The sequence below is a fragment of the Gouania willdenowi genome, chromosome 10 (genome assembly GCF_900634775.1).
Source record: "Gouania willdenowi chromosome 10, fGouWil2.1, whole genome shotgun sequence".
Taxonomy (NCBI): Eukaryota; Metazoa; Chordata; class Actinopteri; order Blenniiformes; family Gobiesocidae; genus Gouania; species Gouania willdenowi.
This window is the reverse complement of record NC_041053.1, coordinates 34,048,688-34,074,188: the sequence shown is the minus strand read 5'-3', so window position 1 is coordinate 34,074,188 and position 25,501 is coordinate 34,048,688. Positions and strand designations below refer to the sequence as shown.

The following is a 25,501-nucleotide window of genomic DNA, read 5'->3' as shown; positions in this document are numbered from 1 at the left end:
ATAAAAACAAGTTTTTCCTCTCTCCATTGCGTAACACCTTTCTTCTGTTTTCCCTGCGCGCTGTGTTTCACTCAAAGCTTTAACTTTGAGCAATGCTCAAACTAATGACGTTAACGATGAATCAGTAATGAATTAAAACAGCAACCCTAAGCTTTTTTTTTAAACGAAGGACCTGTATAATGCTGATTAAAAATTTGCAGTTTTTGTGTTGAATTGCGTGATAAGGAGTAAATAACAACAAATGCTTTCATTTCATTATTTCATTCATGAATAGCATCTCATGACAACTTTTAAATAATTTCTCTGATCATCACTTATTGCTTGGCTATGGTCGGTTTCTTACACATTTTGTATTTTATGTATCAAACTAAATGGAGTTGGACACACCTGGTAATGATTATACAGTTTTAAATGTACACAAGTGACTCCTTATAATATACAAACAAGTTTTTCCTCTCTCAATTGCGTAACACCTTTCTTCTGTTTTTCCTGCTTGCTGTCTTTCAGGAAACAAAAGATGAATTTTTGACCAAAGTAGGCACCTCCCCTTTCCCTCTCTCTCACGCTCTCAACACACACTCAATGTTACCCTGCCAACCTTCTCTTTCACTCCATAAAAACCACCATTCTTGAATTCTTTCTGTGTGACTATAGTGAGAGAATTTGTAAATTTGAAAGTGAGAGAAGGAAAGGGTAGGAGGGAGTAGGGAGAGAATGAGGCAGGTAGGGAAGGAGGGAGGGAGGGGTGGAATACACACATAAAGAGAGAGAGAAGAGGGGGAGCACATGTGTATGCTTGTCACTAAGGGGCTGGGTGAAGGACTAAGGGAAGCGAGGTAGCTGGCCACAGCCGCCATATGCTGAGTGGATTTCTGTTCATGTGAAGACTGTAGGTCTGTGTTGTGGACGCTGTGGACACACACCATGGGAAGCTCACATCTGCTCAACAAAGGCATGCCTCTAGGTAAACAAGTCAGCTTTCATGTGGGATCTGGGTGCCTATTTATGTCTGTGTGTGTGTGCACACCAATATTTGTTAACTCAGTGTGCAATATTCTGCCTTCCCTCCCTCCCCTCCCCCCCTTTTCCCTCTCTTCCTCTTTTTTTCCCTGTCTCCTTCTTTTCATAATTCTGTCTCACTCTATTATATTTTTCATCACTCAGCCTTTCGTCACACATTTGCCTTTTTGCTGAAGTGTGCGTGCTTATGTGTAAGTGTGTGTGTGTGAAGAGGAAAATCTCTGCTGGTGAATGCTACTTGAACACCTCCATTTGTAGAAACAGAAATAGATCTCCCTCTCCTTCGAGAGGCCAGCAAGGACAACATGACGCATTTTTCCCTTTCATTGTGCTTCTTTTTATGGATTGTTCTCACTTAGCAGCACATTGCACTAAAACACACACACACGCACGCGCGCGCGTGCCACACATGAAAACTCACCTGACACATATTCAAAATGTGTTCACGCGAGGCTGGTGATGGATGCACCACATGACATGACATGAGCCAGATAAGAGTCTGGAAGAAGGTATAGAAGAGTGAGAAGGTGGAAGGAGGGCTTGAAGAGGAATAAATGAATCACCTAAAAATGGAATTACAATCCTATGAATGTGATACTGTGAGGGTTTTTTTCCCCTTCCAATTCACCGGTGATTATAATACGTGATGTCATCAACAGGCTGCAAGCTATACAGTACATCTCTTGGTGGGATCAATGATTCAAGTTGGAGCTCCAGAGATGAGCATATCTGTGTGAAAAGCTGCAAAAGGTCACTGGAGTGAGAAATTGGGAATTGATGCAAGTGCACAAATCTCATGTCAGTTAGTGTGACGATGATGTAGCATCAGGTTTGTTATGGCGTACACGCACAGAGGAGATGCTGATGGGTCCGTATGGTGTTCCCGGTGATTGATGGACACTGACTGATGTGTAAAAAGGCACAACTCATTTGATTAGAATGGTGCAAATCAGTGACATTCATCACACAATGTTGAAATGCAGCGACTGCTTTAAAGTACTCATTTGATGAAACCATCTGAAGGACCAGCTACCGGTACAGCGTATAGTTTGAGGCAAACCATGTGATCGTGGTTAACAGCTCCAGGCAGTTTCCCATCGGGACAGTTTCGTGCCAACGCTTTAATTTGTCAAAGGATGAATGGAAGGAAGTGGCACATGTAGTGACATGTTCGGTTCAAGAAACCCAGAATCACTTGTTAGTGATGTTACACTGCAAGTCACTCAAATGTTTAACTTGGAATGCTCATACTAATGATAAATTACTACGTTCACACTGCAAGTTGAAACCTAATTTTTTTCCTCATACAAATGATATTTACTTATGTTTTAGTGGTAAACTTCCGGTTAACAAAAACCTTAAAAACTAATAAAAGTTAAGAAGAAATGCTTTTATTTTGAAAAGGGGACGTATGCCTTTTAGCTTGAAGCCGGTCCCAGGACGATTTTATGTTCCACTCGCAATGCATCATGGGCGGTTGAGTATGACTAGTGTGCCCACTGTGCAAATTTCAAAAAATGTCTTTATTGTATACATCCAGGTATTTTTCTAATATTCAATATTTCCATATGTAATGAAGCAAGTCCATTACTTGTTTAAAAAAGACGCATTGCATATTATCTTTGTGAAACAGATGTTTATTGATTGTCTTTTCCCATGGTTGTGGACCTGCAACAGAGAGTAAAGTATGAGTGAAACTAAATATAAAATGTATAATTGTCTGACAAATGAACTTACTTTGTATCTCTGGTCTGGTCCCAGGTGTTCCGGCTAAAAGATTCCCCAGAAAGCCGGAGCACCTTAAGAAGGTTCCAGGAGGGACCATTGTGTGAGGAGCAGGATGGGTGTTTGATTTAAATGTTATGCTAAATTAGATGTTTGTTTTAATATAGATATTGTTAACTTAATAAAACATATATATTTGGTAGAGGTAATGAAATGTTTTTACATTGTTAGATTTGTAATGTATAGTGCGGAAGAATAAAATAGTTGTTTTTAAGAACTTTCCTGTGCTGCAGAATAGGCTGGGACTTAATCATCTGTCGGCCTATAAAAGCTGCTCAGCTGCATTGTTGGGGAAGAGTGCTGCATGATGTGAGCTATGTTTGGAGCGCTGCACATGTTTTAACCTTGTTTTTGCCTATTTCTTTGTAAATACTTTTCTACTTGGAAGTCATTAATAAATACACTTTGGTCTGCACCTGGAAACGTGGCCTTAGCTCTACTCTGTTCCTCCAACCGCTTAAATGAAACGGCCTACCTATGACACCATACTATCCAATGTGAACTCACTCCACTAATTTTCACGTCAAACACAGCATGAGTACCGGTAGTATGTTAGTATGCAATTTCAAACAGAGCTCCAGTCACCCAATTTCCAGTGAAAAAATAGTGTGTAAATTCGTAATATTGTCCCTTTTGTGTCACATTGATTTTTCCATTTCAGAACGTGAATTCTGTTTTTTTATTCGTTTTCTGTGATCACAGAAAATCGTAGGCCAGTTTCATCTTTCCTTCAAACAATGTTACACTTGGCAAAATGCAGTAAGTAGGATAATTGTTGACTTCCTGGCAACAGCCAAACCTCAACCTCAGCTCAACCTTAGGATGGCAGGGCAGAGGAGGGTAAATAGTCATTTTAAACATGTCTCCTCTACTCTGGAGTCAAAGAGCAGTATTCTGTAAATAACTGCATCAAGTGCTTTGCATTGCACTTTACTACAAGGCTCTGAAACTGTTGTTCAACCATGCTAATACATTTTATGAAGCTCCCTGACTGTGCACTGTTATTGAGCTAATCTGAAGCGTCACGCTAAACTTGGACGTCTGCAGATCTCGACCGAGAACCTACTAATTTTTACGCTTTCACCGAGTAATATCTGAAAGAAAAGTTTTTCAGAAAACAGATTAGCATTGCAGTATTTATTTAGAGCACTGTTTCATGTGGTTAACAAGGTATTAATATTAAGTCTTGAAGGACATGTAATGTTTCCGTGTACTGCACAGCAGATTTTCACATTCCGTCCAAACCAGATTTCACCAAACACACACTGAGCTAAAAACAGCCTCCTGATGAAATGTAACAACAATCTGTTGGTGATAACAAAGCTGCTGTAAAGTGTTTCCACATCACCTTGTCTGCTTTTCTCCTGGCGTCGTTTATAATAGAAACAAAAAAAGCTGACAAACCTGAACTGGTTTGCTGACGCTGTGCCTGCAGACATGGAGACCTTGTATAAACAGGAATCCTGCATGATGTTCCTTTCTCTTACGCACTCATATGCATCATTGAATTTTAGACATGGACATGTGAGCTGTGCGTGCAGTAGTGTTTTCTATAAATGTGAGACAGTGTAAGGGTTTTTTCTCAACCTTCTTCCCAGACCTTTTAATTGAATAGCTCCGAGGAACGATGACAAGACCAAGACTATTTCAGTGTATTTTATTCTAAGTTAGTCATGGGTAAAATTTAGCAGTAACCCCTGTTAAGACAGAGCAACACAATGTAACAAAGGAATGTCGCTCTTCATGTGAAGCAATCATGATACATTCAATGTCTCACCTTCAAACACAATAGATAATAAGAAATCAAGACAAAAAGCTCTCAATCCCCAAAGAGGATGTGTGTTAGAAGAAGACAAAAAACAGAAAGGATAAAATACTGTATGGAATCAGATTAGCTGGAATCTTTCTTTCCCTACTTTAGGGTTAAAAAATGAGAAGGAAAAAGCCTGAGGAAGCAAGACTGAAATGAGAGATGGAGATGTCAAAATAAGCCAAGAGTATAGATGAAGGTGAGATCAACAGTAAGGAGGTGAAAATAAATGGATATATAGGGGCTTTCAAAGCCATTACATGTCACGGCAGGATTTGGTTTCTGGTCAGGAAGTCTGATGTGGCATTGACAGATTCTCTCCAAACACAGAGAAAAATGCAAATACTACAGCTGAAACGTGTCTGCTGGGGTTCAATTTCAGTTCAGGCAAAAAGAGTTCATAAAGAAGGGGGAAAAGAGGAGGAAATAGCTCAATAACCAATGGTGGGGTGACCATACATCCGGTTTTACCCGAACAATTCCTCTTTTCACATCTTGTCTGGAATGTCCGGCCAGATTTTAAAAACTCATGAAAATATCCGGGTTTCCCAAGGACCCTCAACGCATCTCTCGAACATGTTCATTTTAACATAACTCTGCTATTATTTGCTCTATCTGAGAAATTCACCAGTTTCTGAAAGCTAAGAAGTTGCTATTTGAAGTCAGTATCATATAATTTTGGTGATTTTTTTGCACACGTGACAGAATAAATAAAGATGCCGTTTTGTTTTGACGAGACACGCAGCAGAGAGAAGAGAAAGACTAAAGTCCAAGATGGATTGAAAGAGAATACTGATGGATTTCATGAAAATGTTCTACTAGGAAAACCCTCCAGGATGGTAAAACCTCCATGGAGATTCAGAGAGGGCTTTAAAAAAGAAGGAGGCACTGGGAGAAATCTACAATGTAGGAAGTTAAGGGTAAAATAAGTTGTTCTGCTTTTCTGTAGCTACTCTTAACGTGTGCACCATACATCATTTTTTATGCTTTTTAAACATTATGGACAATAAGAAGTTATTTATCTACTATTGTATTTTGCCATCACAAAGTGGATTCAATAAACCCTGAGTACTTTGAGTATGCCAAGTTTGGCCCAACTGTCCTCTTTTTTTGGAGATGGAAATATGGTAACCCTAATCTACTGTATGTGTCTTACAAAAACAGTTAGAAAATGATGAATCAAAGTTTGTAGTAAAGAAAGGCAAGACAATGGAAAAAAGGAGCAAAGTGAAAGCTGTTGCCCCGCTGGCTGTCAAGTCAAGAGGCCTGTTTGGACTGTGAAAGCTTGTAGCAGCCATTCAACCCGGGAGCAATTCTGGCATGGTGGGAGGGGGTTGAAAGAGTGAGAGAGAATGTGGGGTATTATTTAATGTGATGTTGGAGAGAGGGTTTCAGAGAGAGAGGGACAAGTAAGGATAAATATTAAATTCTTGTCAAAGCAAATAATTGAATCAGCTGGAGAAAAAAAAGAAAGTAATGGCACTGAATAAAGTGATAGTTTGGATTTGAGGATTTACTGTAACTCATCATGGATCACTCAGAATCTAAGAATTGAGTTTGAGTCAGTGCTAGTCATCCCAAGGACACGTCTGCTGCTAGAATGAAAGCTATTTCTTCTCTAAGATTTACCAAAACACTGATATGAAGAAAAAATGTTTGGCATTTCAAACATTTGTGTCAAAACAGTTAGTTGTCGTGAGTGCAGGGTGTTTCTCTGTCATGATGGATTTCAAATAGTCTGCTATGCAACATAGATTTTAGTATTGATGTAAAAGTGCAATGGCCATGAGGCAAATCCTATAACTGACAGCTGTTTTTTTTTTTATTTATGTTTTTACTAGCCTATAAACTTCACTGTGTGCGGGATTTGAATTCCACCTCTTAGCGCGTCATTAGACTCCTCATTTGATCTGGTTTCAAACTGCAATCTGACCAGGCAGATAAGATGTTTCATCAAGGAAGTATTCCTTAGTCCTTGATTTGTTTAAAAAAAAATCAGGTTTATTTACACAGTAATGCTTTAGAACATCTTCCATGGAGTGTTTTTTTTTTCTTTTTTCAGCTTGTTATTGAAGCTGTTTTCTGTCACGTCCATCTTTAGATCAGCAAACGTTTTCCTCAAAGTAAAATTCCAACCTCTGGCTTTCACTTCTTTTTTTTGCACCCACTACGAGATAAAATTTCTTCATCATTCACTCTTTTCATTCAAAATGTAAAAGACGGAGCTTCATAAACTTAACAGGTTTAAGCAGGAAGTGTCTGAATATTAATACAGAGCCAATTAACCCATGTTCATTTCCTGGTCACTAAAGAATCTCTTAAAGGGTAACTAATGTGCTGAAATGACAGCCAGCACCTTGAACGTACGATTTACGATTGGCTTTTTTCTGACCTTACAATGATCATAAAAAAATGAATGAATCAGCAGCAGCAGTGGATCTGCCCACACAGTGACTGATTACAGTGTGTATAACTCAACATGTGTTAAAGCAGCAGTAGATAGATCATATTTTTCTCCTTACATTGAAATTATAAATACATGAGGACAGTAGAAGTTTCTCTGCTCTAAAAAGCATAATTAATAATGGAAAAATGTAATTTTAAGAGTTCCTATTTATTTAAAGCAGAACAAAGAGGTGTTTCTGAATAGAAAATATTTGTAATGTATCCCTATTCCTGCTCCTTACTGAAATATGACTCTGAAAATCATTAAAATGGCAACAGTCACAGAAAAAAACTGCTGAGAGTAAAAATGATAAGCAAATTAAAGGAATATATTAATTTTGTTCTATTTGTTGAGGAAAACTTACTGGATCATTTCTTTTAGAGCAAAGCCTCAAATAGAATCCAAGGAGACCTTCTAACATCCATTTACCGTATTAATGCCATTGGTAAGCTATAGCTGAAGTAGTCAGACCCTAAACCAGAATAGCACCACAGATTGACCCACATCTCTCTAAATGCTCGGTCACGTGTGTCAAACTCAAGGCCTGCGGGGCAAACACGGCCCTTTAGAGCATCAACATCGGCCCGCAGGAGAAAGTAAATAATCACAGAGAAAACTGACCAAATAATTCAGATATAGATATCTCAGTTTCTTCAAATTCAATGAAACTTCACAGTTTCTGCAGGGGCTCGCAGTTTTTACCACACGACTGCACTCAATGTTAATCGCAATCTAATCGTTGAAAGAAAGATCCAGTTTTTAATTACATTTATTTCAAAGAATTCCCAAAAATTAACCTAATTTATGCAAAAATTGGTCAGAAAATTAAATGATTTTGAAGAAAGAGAGCCAGCACATATACAGTATCTGTCATTTATTGCTTGGATATTACTGTATTAATCAGTTAAACATGAAAAATTTAATTTTGGATTAAAAATGTCAATATTGCTCTTTTTTCCTGCCTAAAATCCGCATTCCACTTGAGATCAAACTAATCCATATTTGTCCCTGAGTTTGACATCCCTGTACTCGGTGATGAAATGTATCCCAAATCTATTGCTACTACACGCAGAATTGTAATGTTTCTGTCACCAAACAGTGGAGGATAAGTGATGTAAAACCACAAAGAGGGTTCCTCTTGTTACAAAGATTTGTTTTTTTTTCTTCAATACATACAGTACTGTACAAATTCTTATTTACCTTTTACAGAAATGTGTTTTAAAGCTTGAATACCTATTAGAAGAAAAATGACTTAAAACTGATTGAGATGAGACATGATGGTAAAATGTTAATGTGGATTACTCCTGTTGGTCTCCCTAAAGACATGCAGTAGATTAAAGAAAAAATCACTGTTTTTCTTTGGTTTTTTAAAGTTCCTTTGATAGATGATTTGCCAAAGTATTTGTTGTTTAGATTCTTGAGATGTGCTTATTGTGACTGGTCTACAGATTCAAGCGTTTAGTTCAACGAACTCAGTGACCAGCTCTCATTTGCAGGCGTTCAACTGTGCTCCCAGCTGGATGAATGTTTTGAGTGAAATGACAGAGGTGGTTGTTTATTTGAGATTGCAGCCTGCACTGAAATGAGTGACGTGGACCATCTGTGAGACGTTTTCTGGCTCTGGATAAGCAACACTTCACATGTCAGAAAATCACAATAATATTAACATTTCTCTTGAATTTGTATTGCAGATTTTTTTTTTATATATATGTATATATATATATATATCACTCAAGGTCAGAAAATTCAAGTCATGAATTGAACACAAGAACTGATCGATCAATTTACAAAGAGGGAGGCAGGATAATTGCAAAGAAAGTGACTCATTTACACAATCTCACAAATTAAAAAAGGCTCATCAAACACAGCTGTGTCTGCTTTACAAAGCCTTTAATTTGAGTGAATAGGCACCTGTGTAGAAAAGCAGGTTAACACAAGGCTGAACAAAAGCCTCCTGCTGTGATTGTTATGATTGACATACCTGCTCTTGTCAAATACCGTTTATAGTCCCATCAGACCCTGCGGTGTGCTCAGGGTAATGGCATAATTTGAAGAAAAGACAAGGCGTTTGAAAGAAAAAGGTTGGAAGAGAGTTCGGATTTCTCTTTCTTATGACATCCACTGTGTTCAAAATCGCATACTAACGTATTACTCATACTAAGTCTGATGTCAGAATGAGTATGTAGTGTGTTCACATGAGATACTATGGAAAGATTGAGTATGCGAGAAATACCCAAATTTATACTATATCGGGACATTTTTGAAGTATGCACGGTGGGCACACTAGTCATACTCAACTGCCCCATAATGCATTGCGAGCAGAACGTAAAATCGTCCTGGGACCAGCTTCAAGCTAAAAGGCAAAAATCCTTTTTTCTTAATAAAAGCATCTCTTCTAGTCTTCCATTAGTTTTAACCCTTTTGTAAATAGGGCTCTTGTTTTGAAGTTAACAGGAAGTGTAATCAGTAGCACAATGACAGGTATCCCAAAATGTCAGCATGAATTGTGTTTCTGCAAGTTTTATGGATCAAATGACCACATGTTGATATTCTACTTGGTCACTTTCTTTCTTAAAATGCTTTCAGAACTTTCACAGGTGGCGAATTAACGAGATGTTTACAAGATGTGTGCTTCAGGTTTTCGTTGTTGTAGGTTCGAAATGCATCTTGGGAAACTTGGAAGTATACTTCAGTGGGAACGGTCATCATCCCAATCCTCCTAACTATACTTAGTATTAAGTAGACAGTATATAGTCATTGAGTGTGTAGTGCATAGTGCGTACTGTATGTATGCCCTTTCGAACACAGCCACAGTCTAGTTATTGCCACTTAAAATAATGTAGCAAACAAAAGTTATGACAAAAACTGTCAGCAAAATTAACGCTGTTTTGTTTTCTTTTATAACACTCTCTTTCTTATGACATCCCCACACAGATTTCATAAAAGCTCTCTTTGGTTCAGGCTTTGTGGGGATAAAGGTTAACACTCACTCATACTTAATGCCACAGCAACTTATTAATTACTTACTGATGGTAAAACCTTACACAATGGCCACATTTTGTAGAAATAATGCTAAATATTTAATCTACTCTTTTGCTCGTTTGACCATTTTTTAAAATTCTCTTTTATTGTTGCAGGCATCCGGCCACCCATCATGAACGGACCCATGCACCCACGCCCCCTAGTGGCGCTGTTAGATGGGCGAGACTGCACCGTAGAGATGCCCATCCTCAAAGATGTAGCAACGGTGGCATTCTGTGATGCTCAGTCCACACAGGAGATTCATGAGAAGGTAACGCAAGAAAACCTGTTAAAATTACCATCTAAAAATAAAACAATCAGCCATATTATTACGACCACTGACTAGGAAGAGCTTGGATGATCTTTTGTGCAGGATATCCAGCTTCCCAAGCAATGTTCCAGAATTTTTCAGGAAAATAGTATTTCGCTACGCGGTGACTTTATTCTGAAATTTGCCCAAATCTCAAAGAAAACTTGCATCCATGATAGGTGGGACAAACTCTAGTCAGAGAAAAACTATAACCTCTTAAAAAAACAAAAGAAGATTCAAAGAAAAAAAAGTTCCTTTGAGAAACGAGAGCTAGAACTTTCACTTTGTTGTGTTCTTGTAACCACAACTCAAGGGGTATCAGCTTTTTATTGCTAGCAGCATTTATGGGAACATAACCTTAGTTACATCAAAATATAATACACATGGTGCAGCTGTTAGCTCATTAACCGCCACTTCTGTTATCAAACAGGAAACTATGCAGAGTCTACAGTAAACAGGAAGTAGAAAAGGATGATTTCTGCAATTGTCACTGTTTTTACTAAGTAGAACAACTTGTGTTTCAAACTGTTGAATTAAGTCTAATATCTTTAAAGTCTGATTGATTAATTAAAACAAATACATAAATGCAATTTAAAAAAAGTGTATTGATCCTATCAATAATCATAATTATCATGAATAGTATTAAGTACAGCTTCAACAGTTCCTATAGTCATTAAGTAATGTTACTTAACATTAAACTATCTCTTATATCAATCAGTTATCAAGAATTTCAGGAGGACCCTTTTTAAATCTCAGGCGACCCAGATTGGGCCACCAACCCAATGTTGAGAACACTTAATTTTACTCTTAAAAGTGTCTAAACCCAGTGAAGGTGTTTTATGGTCTTGCACGCTAAGTGCTGGTGGAACAAGAAGAAAATGGTTGGAGGGTTTTGAGGTAAATGATTTTCCCATGATAAAATATAAATCAAAAATCAGAGGGACGTTGGCCCTCTCCCTTCCCTTTTTTTTTTTTTTTACATAAGAATGCATTTGGATTCTTAAAACCATATGATAAATATCATTGGAAAATCACTTATCTGATCATTTTGGATGTGTCTCCGTTTTCCTCTCTCTTGTGTCCGCCTGCTTTTGTGCCCTCCAGCCTCCTCGACCTCCTCCTCCTCAGCCATAAAGGTCAAAGCCAGGGTCAACTGTACGCTCCCTTTGGAAATTTGAAGATCTGTCCCCACTTTCGCAGTTGGATTGGAAGTCTCTGGAATAGATATTATGTTAGAACATCCACAATATGTCATACTGTCACGTGTCTATTTCAATCTATTTCCCCTTTGCTTCCCAGTTATAGTTATGGACAATACTTCCCTTTAATTCTCATCCTTCATCATAAGAAGCAGTGACCGGGCATGACGGCTGAAGGAGGCAGGATCGGAGTCGAAAAGGCGGTGGCATTTTCTGTTCGGAAACACTCAGAAACAGAAAGAGAGGAAAACATTAAGTCTTAAATGAATAATTTAAAGTATCCCTTTTCTTTAGTTGGATTTGATTCGTCTCCTTTGAATATACAGCCAGCGACCTGTATATTGGAAAAAACAACACAATAACAACAACTAAGACGAAGACATAGACAAGTGTACACAACAACGAGTATACACATACAACAACAAAAAGAGTGGCACAGTTCTAACTCATCACGTATATTCCCCCTCAGTCCCCCTCCCTCCTCCCCCCAGGAGATAAAGAGGACAGGGTGGAGGTGAAAGAAGAGGGTGAAAAGAGACAGTTTCTTCTTTGGGTCAAAACAACCAGTTCTCTGGTATCTCCTGATTGTCGTGAGTGTTGGAGGTGTGTGCGTGTATGGTGTTTGTGTGTATGAATGGATGTGTATTGGGTGTGTATGTGTGACTATGTGAGTGTGTATAGGCATGTGAGTGTGTCATGCCTCTGTGTCTGAGGGATAAGATGTGTTTTGGGAAGCTGACCTCGAGAAGAGAGCAGAAAACATGAGACAGCAGAAATGAAAAGTCTCAACTTAAAGCCTTAAAAAGAATAAGGTCTATGAATAAATATGTTAATAAACATAACTAACAATTTTGCCCTGACAGTAATTTGTTCTCAATGCTGACTGATCTGTGATGAGAGACAGTTTTCAGCTTTTTTTTTAACCATTGGCCAATGAATCTCAGATTAAAAAAAGAAAAGCAGAATTCAAAACTCAAAGGGACACCAAAGGAGCTTTTCACTTTTCCGGATTTAATTTCCCACAGTAAGAAGTCTTAAATGTTCATTCTTTTATCAATATAAAGGGAAATGAGTTTGTGAAAGGTGAAAAATGGGATTAAAAGACGACATAAGAAAATGGAAAATTCAAATGTGGGTCAGGTTGCAGCCACCATGCTCTGTAAATGGGTTTGTGTGTCTGGCAGGGTTGCGTAGATGATGTGTGTGTGTGCCAGAAAGTCGCTCAGTAGGCCACAGTGTGGGAGAAACAGATGGTTCTCTCACTGGCTTTCTATTCAGCACCAGTGTCATTATCATTGTGTAATTAAAAGGTCTCCCTTGCTGTAGTTGAACTGCATGTCATTTTCATCTCTTCACATTTATAAAGCGAAGCGCTGATAACGTTAAAGATCAAACGATAAACTAAAAATCAATTAAAGGCCGGTGGCTGATCCACACTGCAGTATCTAAATTACCTGTCTTTGCTAACAGGAAGCTTTGCTGATAAGAGACGTCGCTTTGAATTCCTAGTGTGCAACTGTAAGGGAATATTAACTAAATGTATTCCAAATAAAGGTGTAAGAAACAATTGATTCAGCAATATATTGCAATAGTTCACTGTGCGATTATGGTATTGATCCATAAAATGTCCAAATCAATTTTTTTATTATGTTTTTTCACAAAAAATCTATTTAATTTGGTAAACATATGCATAGCATGTAAACGCCCGGTCACTAGGTGTCAGTGAACCACATCAAATTGCACTTTATTTTCATAAAACATACTGGGCATTTTTATAGATGTATGTGGTTACTTTTTTATTTTAATAATTTAGGAACTTAAAAGAATCAGAATCTGTTGTAGAAGCAAAAGCTGAACTTTTTTTGAAAATTTTTATCTGACAGTTTGATAAACACTACTTGTTTTTGATAATGGTACTTGAATTACAGTTAGTTAACATTTACTTGTTTCCACAAGTTTAAAAAATGACTTGTAAAGGTGAAATTTGTCGCTATGTACTGTATATCGTATTATTTAGTATTGTGATATTTTGTATTGTGACATGCAAATCGTGAATCGTATCGTATCATCAGATTCATGCAATGCACACCCTTAATCCTGAATATAGAAAACATTCTGCAAGGATGTGGTCAATAAATACAGTAAATGAACTATGATTAAGTGCTGAAACAGACTAGGTTAACAGCTCACACTGTGTGTCCACTAACTGTGTGTATGTATGTGTGTGTTTCAGGTCCTGAACGAGGCCGTGGGAGCGCTGATGTATCACACCATCACTCTGATGAGGGAAGACCTAGAAAAGTTTAAAGCGCTTAGAATCATTGTACGCATCGGCAGCGGATATGACAACATTGACATTAAATCTGCTGGAGAACTTGGTACGAACACACACACATGGTCATCCATAGACACGATAAGCATAACTGAACTAATAGTTTGCCACATACAAACATTTAAAAGCTAAAACAAACAAGGGTCATTCCATTTCATTTCAACACATTTTCAGGACATCCCACGCACATCGGTCTAAGAATATATCTGAAATTTTTACCAATTGTTTCGTGATTATTCAATTGGCACACTGTACATGACAATGTGCCTATTGAATATATGTAATTGAATATTACATTACTTTTTGAGATATGGACAATTTAGTGAGTATGTGTCGATTTTCCTGCATCCTTATTTCTCTTCCATTTTCAGCTTCCAATATCTATAGGAAACTGAAATTTGGTATAGTAATACAGCTCCACCTACTCTATCAGAATAATCAAAAAGATCTGCTATATTGCTATATTTGTGACTAATCATTAGTGATGTGAACAGTCTATGTACATAGCTCAAAGATGATCAAATTACAGGGAGCTGAGATGCAATGTTGTTAACTGAAGGCCCAAACCCCAACAAACCTTTTTCCAATTTTCAGGGGCTGGCATATCCACCAGATAGGATGTATAGCAGATGTTTTTGTATATTCTGAGAGAGTAGGTGGAGCTGTATTACTATACCAAATGTCAGTTTCTTATATGATGAAGTTCCTGAGATATTGGAAGCTGAAAATGGAAGAAAAATAAGGTTGCATGAACATCGGTACATACCCCCCCCTCACTAAATTATCCATATCTCAAAAAGTGTTCATCTGATCAAACTAAAAATGTACAGTGTGCCTATTGAATAATCACGGAACAATTGGTAAATATTTCTGATTTTTTTGAGACCGAAGTACGTGGGCCATTTGTGAAATGACATGGAATGACCCACAAAACAAAACACATTTTACCAACCAAACAAAATCAAATTGATCAACCCTTACAGCTAATTTTCTCTTTAATGCACTAAAAGTCTCTTCTAAATCTAATATAAGGACTAGTTACAAGTTATTCAAAACTCCCTCCAGTGTCTGACCTACTAGCAGATAGAAAACATTGTCCAGAGGTTTGAAATGACTGTTAGGGATTTAGGAAAATAAAAAGAAAAAAGCAAAAAACCTAAAGAGGACTTGTGTGTTTGTAATTATCACAGCTCTGTGGAGAAGTTGTGTCCGTTGTTCTTTCCAATGCTTTTCACTAATTCACTGTTTTCTCTCTGTTCCAACAGGCATCGCTGTGTGTAATATGCCAGCTGCTTCTGTGGAGGAGACGGCTGACTCAACCATGTGTCACATCCTCACGTTGTACCGACGGACCACCTGGCTGCACCAGGTGTGTAGGGCAACAGAACCATAGAAAATAAGTGGATTTTAATAACACGCTATTAAATCACTGTGACCTGTTGGACGAATTTCCTTTGCATAGTTACTAACCCTCAAACGTCCGACGTAAGAGTCACGCAATTGGTTGATTTCACACGGTCTCACGTTGCACTCCAAATTTCTCACTCAAAAAAAATAAAAAGTTGAAAATGAAATATTGCAAAGCATTAACCACTGTATCAACAATGTTGGACTTCCGTTGGTCTGTATATGAAGGAGGAAATTAGACTCATTGATTCATTATTTTTTGTAGAAACAAAACATGGCAAACAAAGCTGTGCAGCCTTCTAACATTTTATGACTTTTTACGGATAAATATTAATCATATTTAAGCTGATGCAACTAGTATTTACTAGTAAAACTAAGAAAATAACTTGTGTGCATTTCATAATGAAAATTGGTAAATATATTTGCTTAAATATTTGTTCAGCACTGTCTGGGATTCATAAATATTTACAAGTACCCCCTGCAAGGTGTTAAAGGACCCCTAGGGGTACAGGTACCCCTAGTTGAGAAACACTGCCCTAGAACGCACCAAATAGCTTTTAAAATACCCAAATTTCTTGAGGGAGACAAAATTGTTTATTCTTAATCTCCAAGTGGGAAATGTCCACTGATTTCTTTGTAAATGCCAAAATGCTACTAGATCAGAACTTTATGTTATTACTGCCGCACTCTGGGCTGGTTGCAGGTTCACTGTGAAGGCCAAAAATCAGGACAGTTTTTAAGGAATGTAGGTATTGCCATCTCCAGAATCTTAGCCCTAAACCTATCTACCACATCCAAAATGTTGTGGAGCAGGAGTCCAGACCCCCACTAGTCTCTCACAGTGTGGTATTTGGATGTAAGCTATTAGGCACTATCCATCGCCAGTAGGGATGTCCCATACAACTTTTTCACTTCTGATATGATACCGATATGATACCGATATTGCAGCCTTGCATATCGTCCGATACCGATATTGATCAGATACGATATCAGCACGAATCATACATACTTTTATTACTTATTTTGTAGTTACTCAAACAGAAAGCAATAGTCAGCAACAGTAGGTTACTTTGTTGGTGTGTGAACCACAGTCACATATGGATAGAAGTGTGGGAGCGGAAAATTTTATCGGAGAGCTTAAATCTGTGATTTTAGATGCAGTCCGATAAAATCCGATATTTGTTTTCTTTCTGATATCAGACCGATATCCGATATCAATATCGAATCGGGGCACCACTAATCGCCAGCAAGAACCCTCAAAATCGTTAAGATGCAGGAAATCATAATCGCCTCTACGAAATCAGTTGCTCAGCAAAATTCTAGAGCGTATTTGATCAAGTCAAAGCCTTTTGTTTGTTCACTGGCCATATTGTATTTTACATTTTTTGTTTACGCCAGGCGATGCGTGAGGGCACACGGGTCCAAAGCGTGGAGCAGATTCGAGAGGTGGCGTCGGGAGCGGCGAGGATTAGAGGAGAGACCTTGGGCCTCATCGGTTTGGGTAATGTCACAGATTCACAGCACATAATGGTTTATTCTACTGGTCACAACTTATTAATGTCAATCAGGCCAAGAGTGAAGCAACCTATAAAATGCTCCATTTTGTTATTTCTGTTTGACACTTTGGGAATAGTTTGACTGTCACTCAGCTAACTGAGGTTGATGTGTGTTGGTTATCTACAGAGTAAAAATCTGCCAGAAATGATTAAAAAATGATAAAATACGTTTTCATCTGCAGTCCCTCAGATGTCAACATTAAAGTCACAGGCAGCAGTAGGCTGTTGATGGACTGGCCCTCCTGTAGCTCCAGATGTAGCTCACCATTTTCTTTATGTTGTCCTTTCATGTTTTTGTCTAAATTCCTGAAAGTATCCAGTTTTTAACAAAATACTAGGGGTGGTTAATCAGCCCATGTTCCTGATTTTATTCAAATACTGAAGTATCGATTTTCGATTATTAACGATTATCAATTAGATTTTTGATTATTGACCTTCCAGTAAACAACAGCTGCTGAATTATTTTACTCTCCTCCTCACAGCAACTTCAATATTGTTATATTGTAATTTAAACATACAAATTAGCAGGAATCATATGGATTTTATTACAATTTGAAAACTATATAATAGATTTTTGGAAATGTAGGAATCGATTAATTGATTTTTTTTTCGCCACCCTTACAAAATATTATTTAGGTTGTTATTTCAGTTTTGAAATAACAGCGTATCGAGATATGGGTTACACATTTAAGACTTATGTATAAAATAAAATATTTTGAAATGACTATCAGATTTAGATATATTACATTTATTTTTTACATGTAAAAATATTGTTGACAATTACAAACCACATGCTGTCTTAAATGTGATGAAAATTATCTACATATTAAAAATATCGTCACAGAATTTAATTTTTTTTATATATTATTAATTTATTTATTTTGTCACCAATTTCTTAGAAAAAACATATAATACTGTATAATCTATAGTTTTCATAATATTTACATTTTTATTTTTTTTGTGATGTTTACCTTTAAAAACAAACAAAAAAAACAAACTAACACATCATCAACCAAAAACTCATCTTTGAAACTGATTATTTTCGACATGAGATAGAATTAAGTGATTGAAGTCATAATGTACCTGTGTTGGTTATTGATGAGTGAGTCCATGAATTAATTTTATTGATGTGTTTTCAGGTCGAGTTGGTCAAGCTGTGGCTCTACGAGCAAGGGCCTTTGGCTTCAACGTGATCTTCTATGACCCGTATTTGGCTGATGGTGTAGAAAGATCGTTAGGATTACAAAGGGTCTCAACGCTTCAGGTACGAACAACGCTTGTACACTCATGTTGTGCAAAGAAAATACATCTATTTTTCATTGGCCAGACTGTTGTGATTGTCAGATTCTGTACACCTGAATGTTTGTGTTGAAACATTATTGGGGGAACTAGAATTGGAAAACACAACATCGTAAAAAGGAGTCGATGAGAGGTGAAGACAGTGATTGTTGGAACAGGAACCAGAAGAGAACAAAGACCAAGGAAGTCATGCTGCTGGTTATCACATGACAAGCAAATGGTAAAGAGTTGAGGCAGGGGGGGGGGGGGGGGGGGGGTGCGCTGAACTAAAGAGTCAGATAGAGAAACATCAGGTATCAGGGTTATTGATTACGACATGTATCAGGGTTATTGAATATGTCAATAAATCTAGTCATCTGTGCGAGGTGACGAAAGAAAGAAGTTGACCGATGCCCAGATCATTTGAAGCACCAGCATTAAAAGTTCTACTCTGACATGATGAATGGACTGTCCCTTGTTATTTAAGAAGGTATGAAAAAGGATGAAGGGAAGAGGTTGGGATTTCATGTGCATCATCTCTCTTTGTGTGTAGGATCTTCTCTTCCACTCTGACTGCGTCTCTCTGCACTGCAGCCTGAATGAGCACAACCACCACCTGATCAACGACTTCACCATCAAACAGGTAAAGAGGGACATGCACACACACTCACTGACTTCAGTAATTCATTCCTCTGCTGACAACTACATCCCATAGTCATAAATATTAAAAAGGCTGCCACCTCAGCAGCACTCCACAAATATACATAATAATGGGACTCTGCATGTTATAATGCAGTGGTTCCCAAGCTGTGTGCCGTGAGGCAAGTCCGGGTGTGCGTGAGATTTTGTGACAACCATACATTATTATTTAGGGCCCAATAAAATTCACATTAACAGAATCGCGGACGGAATCACGGAATCGACCAATGACAATGGAATCCACTGTTGAAAGCGGAAATGAACAGAATCGGCATGAAAGGCCATCACCGTGAGGCAAGGAATGTTTTTCTTATGGGGAAATGTTTCCGGGGATTCCTCCCCCCTCCCATCTTGGCTGCATTAAACACTGCCTAAACCACCTGAAACACCATCTAAAGTGCCACAAAAACTACACAGATCATCACTGACTCCTAAATCAGAGCCGACCAGTGCCCGCTTAACTTTGCTGTGTCTGAAAAACTCTATCCGTTTCTAGTTTAGCGCAGCTTCACTTGCTCAGACTGTTTAAACAACGTCTAATCTGTGCTACAGAAGATCTGTGGGAAAAGTTGTTTGTTGTGGTGGACGAGACCATCAGTGCCAGGGATTATAGAGTCTTAAACATCGTAGGTTAATGATAGCTTCTGATACTGTAAAATATCCTGGCCCCGAGTGATGAAATAACTGATGCATCCTTGTGTCCATTTGTTTTTGTTTAATCATTATAGTCTGGAATGATGTCATCAGAATCATTTAATTTAGGTTAATTATAATAATTAAGTTGATCAAAACTTAATAAACCTGATCAGATTCAGTACACCATTGATCCCTGAGGGGAATTTGCAACTGGGTGACATTAATGCTGTTCTCATACATCTTTATATGACATAAATAATTAAAAAGGTGCAGTCAGAATAATCCATGTCATTACAACTTATATCTACCTTTTAAATGTATTGTATGCACTTTATTTTTGACATACATTTTTGTTTAATTATGGGTGTTTTATTTATTAAAACATACAAGTTTTAAAAACTAATATTTTCGGAAATAATTGATTAATATTTCTAAAAAAAAACCCTGAATTTTTAAAAATGAATGTTGAAAACACAGAATTTGGGAAAAAATAAAACAAATGTTAAAGGGCCCTAATTATTGCAATATACAACTACACAAAAATAATAATTTTTTTTAAATTTGCTATTTTGTATGCACTCATTTGATAATGCAGAGGCAAACTCTATACCTTTTTTTAAATATATTTTGTTAATAAATATTTCACGAGTAATATAGTTGTCTTTGTCACATTTTATTTGGCGTTAGTAAATAATTATGCACATTTACAGATATTGTACATGAGTTATAAAGGCTATTTTGCACAATAGGTGTGTCTTCAGATTTTTACTTGTTCTTTGATGAGCCTTGGGCACAAAAAGTTTGGGAACCACTGTTATAATGTACACATATTAAGTAAAATGTAATGGAAAGGATTACGGCTCCTAAATAATTCTGACTTTGCTGGAGGAACGAGAGAAAACAGAGACTCTCCCCTGCTACGTATATGGGTCAATAAAATCCAATGAATGTTATTACTGTAGGATTTCTCATGGAATTCCCTTTGAAGAGAAAAGTTGATTTTCTTTTTTACTTTTGATGAATTCCTAATAGACAGTTGAACGTACGTTGAATTCCTAATCTTTATCTGTTGATTCAGCGCTCAGCTTTGTCTTGCAGTAAAAAGCCTGTCTCTGTGCTAAAGATGCGTCAGGGGGCGTTCCTGGTGAACACAGCGAGGGGGGGTCTGGTGGATGAAAAGGCTTTGGCTCAGGCTCTGAAAGAGGGAAGGATACGTGGCGCTGCGCTGGACGTCCACGAGACCGAGCCGTTCAGGTGATTCTCTCAGATAAATATTGTTTAAAGCAGGGGTTCTCAATCTTGGGGTCAGGACCCTATTTTGGGTTGCAAGACACTGGGAGGGGGTCGCAAGATGCCTTCAAGAAACAAAGAATTTTTTTTTTTTATAATTTGAGCCCATTTTTTGGCAACTACACCAAACTTGCCATATTTTAACCTATTTTCATCACTTTTTCTTGCCATGTTTGCTCCATCTTTGCCATTTCTCACTTAAATTTCAATGCCTTTTCTGCACATTTTTTCCACTTTCAAGACATTTTCTGCACTTATAAACTCTTTCCACCACCTTTGCCATCTAATGTCACATATGCTGCCCCATTATTGTCACTTTTACCTCTTTTCACCATATTTCATTCTTTTTTTGGCCAATTTAACCACATGCAGGATTTGTCATGCCCATTATTTGCCAGTTTAAACTATTAGTTCAAATATTGAAGCTTTTTTACCACTTTTTCTGTCCGTTTTTGGCCACTCTAATTTGCAACTTTTAATCAATTTCTGTGGTTTTTGAAATCCCATTTCACCACCTTTTCCACCATTTTCTGTCACTTTTAATCCATTTTTATTCTGATTAAAACAAGGATTTACACCTTTAGGATGAATACTATGGAGCAAATAATTGGATTCTCTAAAGCTGAGCCTTGAGTTTTACACATGTGGTGTAGAGACTATAAGCCTGAACAAAACCAAAGAAAAAAACAAGTACAGAATGAAGCAGGTCTAGAAGAAAAATGAGTGATTTTCTGTTTGAGCTCAGACTAAGTGTCTGTATGTGTCAGTTTCAGCCAGGGTCCGCTCAAAGATGCTCCCAATCTGATCTGCACGCCACACGCCGCATGGTACAGCGAACAGGCATCGCTGGAGATGAGAGAGGAAGCAGCCAGGGAGATTCGAAGGGCGGTGACAGGTAGTGCACACACACACGCACACACATACACACACGCGTGTGTGCACACATACAAAACTATTACAATAGAGCTTTACTTTTTCTCAATCCCTCCGTTTTCCAGGTCGTATCCCAGACAGTTTGAAGAACTGCGTAAATAAAGAGTTCCTCACCCACAACAACCACTGGACAGGAGTTGACCAAGCTACTGTTCACCCAGAGATCAATGGGGCCTACAGGTAAAAACTAACACCAGACCCATAACATTAGTAATAAAACTGTTCATACTATTCAAACATTAACATCTCACCAGCTACTGTCACAGAGGAACACAGACATACACTAAAATATTGGGCTTTCTATTGGTCTAGCTTCAGTATCACCATTGCCTGTTAATAATTTATTTCAATTCAACTTCATTTACAGTATATAGCACCATTTACAACAATAAGAGCTGGAGATAGGCACTAGCAGACCCCCACGACCCTGGAAAAAGGAACAAGCGGGTCAGAAAATGGCTGGATGGAACAGTCATCTCGTTGCGCTTATCAAAATATACATTTTTTTATAAAAAACATTGTATCAGCTACAGTGGGAAGAAGCCAAACCAAGAACTTCTAATTGAAAAAAGAAAAGACGCAGGTTGAAACCAAGATGAAATGTAACATTTGAAGCATGATAAAACCAAAATTAATCTTTGGTGATTATGCCAAGAAAATGAAATACTAGCTGATTTCTAATCCACTCAAAATGTATTATAGAAACATGAGGTAGGTAGGCAACAAAACAATTCCTTTTAAGATGAAATTATTTAAAAATGAACAATTCAGGATTGTTTATAATTTATTCTGATAAATTTGGTCCACATTTTTTTTGTCACTTACTGTATTAAATAAACCCCCTTCAAATTAAAAGTACAAAATGGTTTTCTGTTTTTTTCCCCTCTGGTCGATGCCAACGTTAGTCATTAAAAACAGGCCGGTGACCCACTTTTGTGTTTCAACCCTGTATGTGAGAACCCCAACACTAGATGATGCTCATGCACAGAGTTTCTTATAGTCAGAAAGTGTTTCAATGTACGATTTGAAATTTAGTGAGGCAGTGACATACTGTGCAGTCATTATTTCCCTTTTGTTCTCTCTTTCAGGTATCCTCTCGGATTGGTGAATATGCCCGCCGGGGGCCTCCCACCGCCCGTCGAAGGCATTGTGCCTAACGCGGTGCCGATCACGCACACTCTCCCACCGGTCGCCACCCACCCCCCTCACGCTCCTTCACCCGGACAGAACACAGTGAAGCCCCCAGAAAGCCCCAGAGAGCAGCATTCAAATGACCAACTGTAGTCGGAGGCGAGCGTCACCGCAGTTCCCGTGTTGGTCAGGAGACTGGTAAAGGGTTGGCATGGCAACCAGTGTCCTGGTGATTGGTCAAGTTATAATACATGTTCATTACACGATCTGGTTGGTTGTGCAATGTTGGTTGACCCCAAAGAACAAAAAAAAAAGACAAAGTGGATGACGAAGATGACCTGTTGGATGCTTCAATAACAACGAAAACAAATTCTACTTTAATTTCCTTTATGTTTATTTGGAATGAAATTATCCTAAATCAAGCCCTGCTGAGGGACGAGTGTCACATCTTTCTCTCCTTTCTGTGTCATTTCCTTAGTTTGGTGTACAAACAAAGTCAGTAGGTTATGAAATGAATGTAACTTGTCTGTGTACAATGAGAACATATGGATATTCATATTTCAGTCTAAAAGAATAACAAAGGTGAACGCCTTAAATGGCCAAATGTTTTCTTTTAACATCTGTCCCCAAATTAGCAAACGACCCCATCCCCTCAAGACAGGCAGCTTTTTGCACACCATCTCAGGAAGTTACATTTCTGCAGTTGGTATACTATTATTATTATTATTATTATTGTTGTTATTGTTTTTTACATTTTATTTTTTTAAATCTTTCTTTATGCCACTTAGTGCTTCTGTTTTTCTACCTGCTTGCCTTGTTGTGTCATGCCACATTAGAGGAAAATCACTTTAAAAGAGCTGAAGTTGATCTAATGTTTGCTTTTGTCAGTTTGGTTGAGGGGGCATGTGACTATTGCTCATGGGACTTGTACAAATGTTAAACCTAAATTGGAACGGGTTGTTGGTGGAAAGCCCGTGAAGGGTGGTTAAATGGTATTCTTTTCTTTTTTCTCCTTGATACTACATTTATTTATACATTTTCGAGTCGATGCACTGAGAGTTTGTGGCAAGAACGGGCAAAAACAAAAAACAAACAAGAAAACAAAAAGATTTCACTTTGCTGCCTTTGTGTGTCTAAAGAGTCAGTTCTTCCTTTGAACACAGTCATTGCACTGATTGTATGTGTTGGTTAAAATTGGTACTTTTCAAGCAAAGCACTGTAGATTTAAATCATACATCCAACAAAACTGAGAAAACCAATGCTTAATGTTTACTGGGTAAATAACGTGGTTTAAGTTAGATCAGATCAGTTTTTAGTTTTGCTCGTTGAGAGGTTGAAGATGGGATTTGATGAAACTAGATGCAAAAAACAAAAAAGCTACAGCATTAAACAACATTTCTTACTTGTATGTGCAATGAAATGACTTTTCTTTGGCTGGTATGGTATCCCTTTAACATTTAAAAATGACGCCTCTCCGAGTATACCGTTTAGCCACCCTGTGTGGCGTCTGTGTCTGTGTATATATGGTGTTCTGCTTGCCTGTGTCAATGTGACTTGGTTGTATCTGTGTCAAAAAAAAAAAAAAAACAGCACTGGGAAAAGGGGGTAATGGCCAAATACTCAATGCAAGAGTGTGATCTGTAACTTGAATTCCTGCAAAATCTGCCAGTAAATGACACTCAAACTGGTCTCATTTCCACGTTGTAAACTCATGGACGATTTTGTTACGTCTGTGTCAGTATATTCCAAATTATTTAATGGTCAGGGCAACTGAGGGTAAATGTTTTCTGGATCCCCTTCTACCAGAAGCTGAGTAGTAAAAACAGTTTACTGTTGCCTAACTGTTCTTCTTCATGGTAAAGAAGTAGGCACAGCAACTAGGGATGGGAATCACTGGTTCAAATCAAATGGTATTGAGCGGGGACGGTTCTGTGGCAAGTAGAGGAAATAAGGAGGAAGAAATGTATTTTCCCAAGGTACGCGGGTTCAAAAAGATTCACTGGTATTTGTAAACATTTTTGCAATTTCCATCCCTGGTTGTGATGCTTGGTCCGCTGTAGCCTACCCTGTTCCCCGTCATGGTAAAGTAGTAGGCGTAGCAATATACAGTATACATATTATATATTCTATGGTAAATATCCTTATTTTTAGTCAAAACTGACAAAGATATGTTTGTGACTGTATGCATTTGTATGAATTATTTTAAAAAGAAATAAACTGTGGAAAGGTGATACCTTAATCAGCTTTTTGGATTCCAGGTTTGACTTCTGACATTTCATTGTCATCAAAAACCTTCAGCACGTTCCTCTTCTGCATTAACCGTCGAGTCGAGCTCTGTCACTGAATACGAGGTTAAAGGACCTCGTCGGTGTTTGGTGTTTTCACTCATTCTGCAGACTGGGAGGTTAACCAGCTTAGGGTTGTCCAAACAAAAGACAATGAAAGGAAGCCTGAATTTTTCATGATCCTGAGAGTGTTTGTATAAGTAATGGACATTTTAAGAAACTTCGATGTTTGATATTATAGAGATGGACAGATAGATAGTGTCAAGTAGATGGACAGACAAACAGATCGATTAGAATACAAAGGTGAATTTTAAGATTATCAAGTTATCCAACAGTGAACTCTTATACGGGATCTAATGTAAA

General features: G+C 37.8%; 1 protein-coding gene across 2 annotated transcripts; it reads left to right on the top strand.

The window, feature by feature from the left end:
- Window positions 1–743: 743 nt before the first annotated feature.
- Window positions 744–25,084, top strand: LOC114470836 (C-terminal-binding protein 1). 2 transcript variants are annotated; one of them, XM_028459168.1, is made up of 11 exons: window positions 744–964; window positions 10,199–10,353; window positions 13,825–13,969; window positions 15,189–15,292; window positions 16,729–16,831; window positions 18,026–18,150; window positions 18,718–18,807; window positions 20,623–20,753; window positions 21,563–21,684; window positions 21,788–21,902; window positions 22,811–25,084. In XM_028459168.1, exons 1-11 carry the CDS (start codon window positions 925–927, stop codon window positions 23,004–23,006), a joined length of 1,326 nt encoding a protein of 441 aa, XP_028314969.1. In that variant the 5' UTR covers window positions 744–924; the 3' UTR covers window positions 23,007–25,084. The 2 variants fall into 2 exon arrangements, with proteins under 2 accessions (XP_028314969.1, XP_028314967.1); XM_028459166.1 differs by having other exon boundaries at window positions 745–964; window positions 21,557–21,684.
- The last annotated feature ends 417 nt before the right edge of the window (window positions 25,085–25,501 follow it).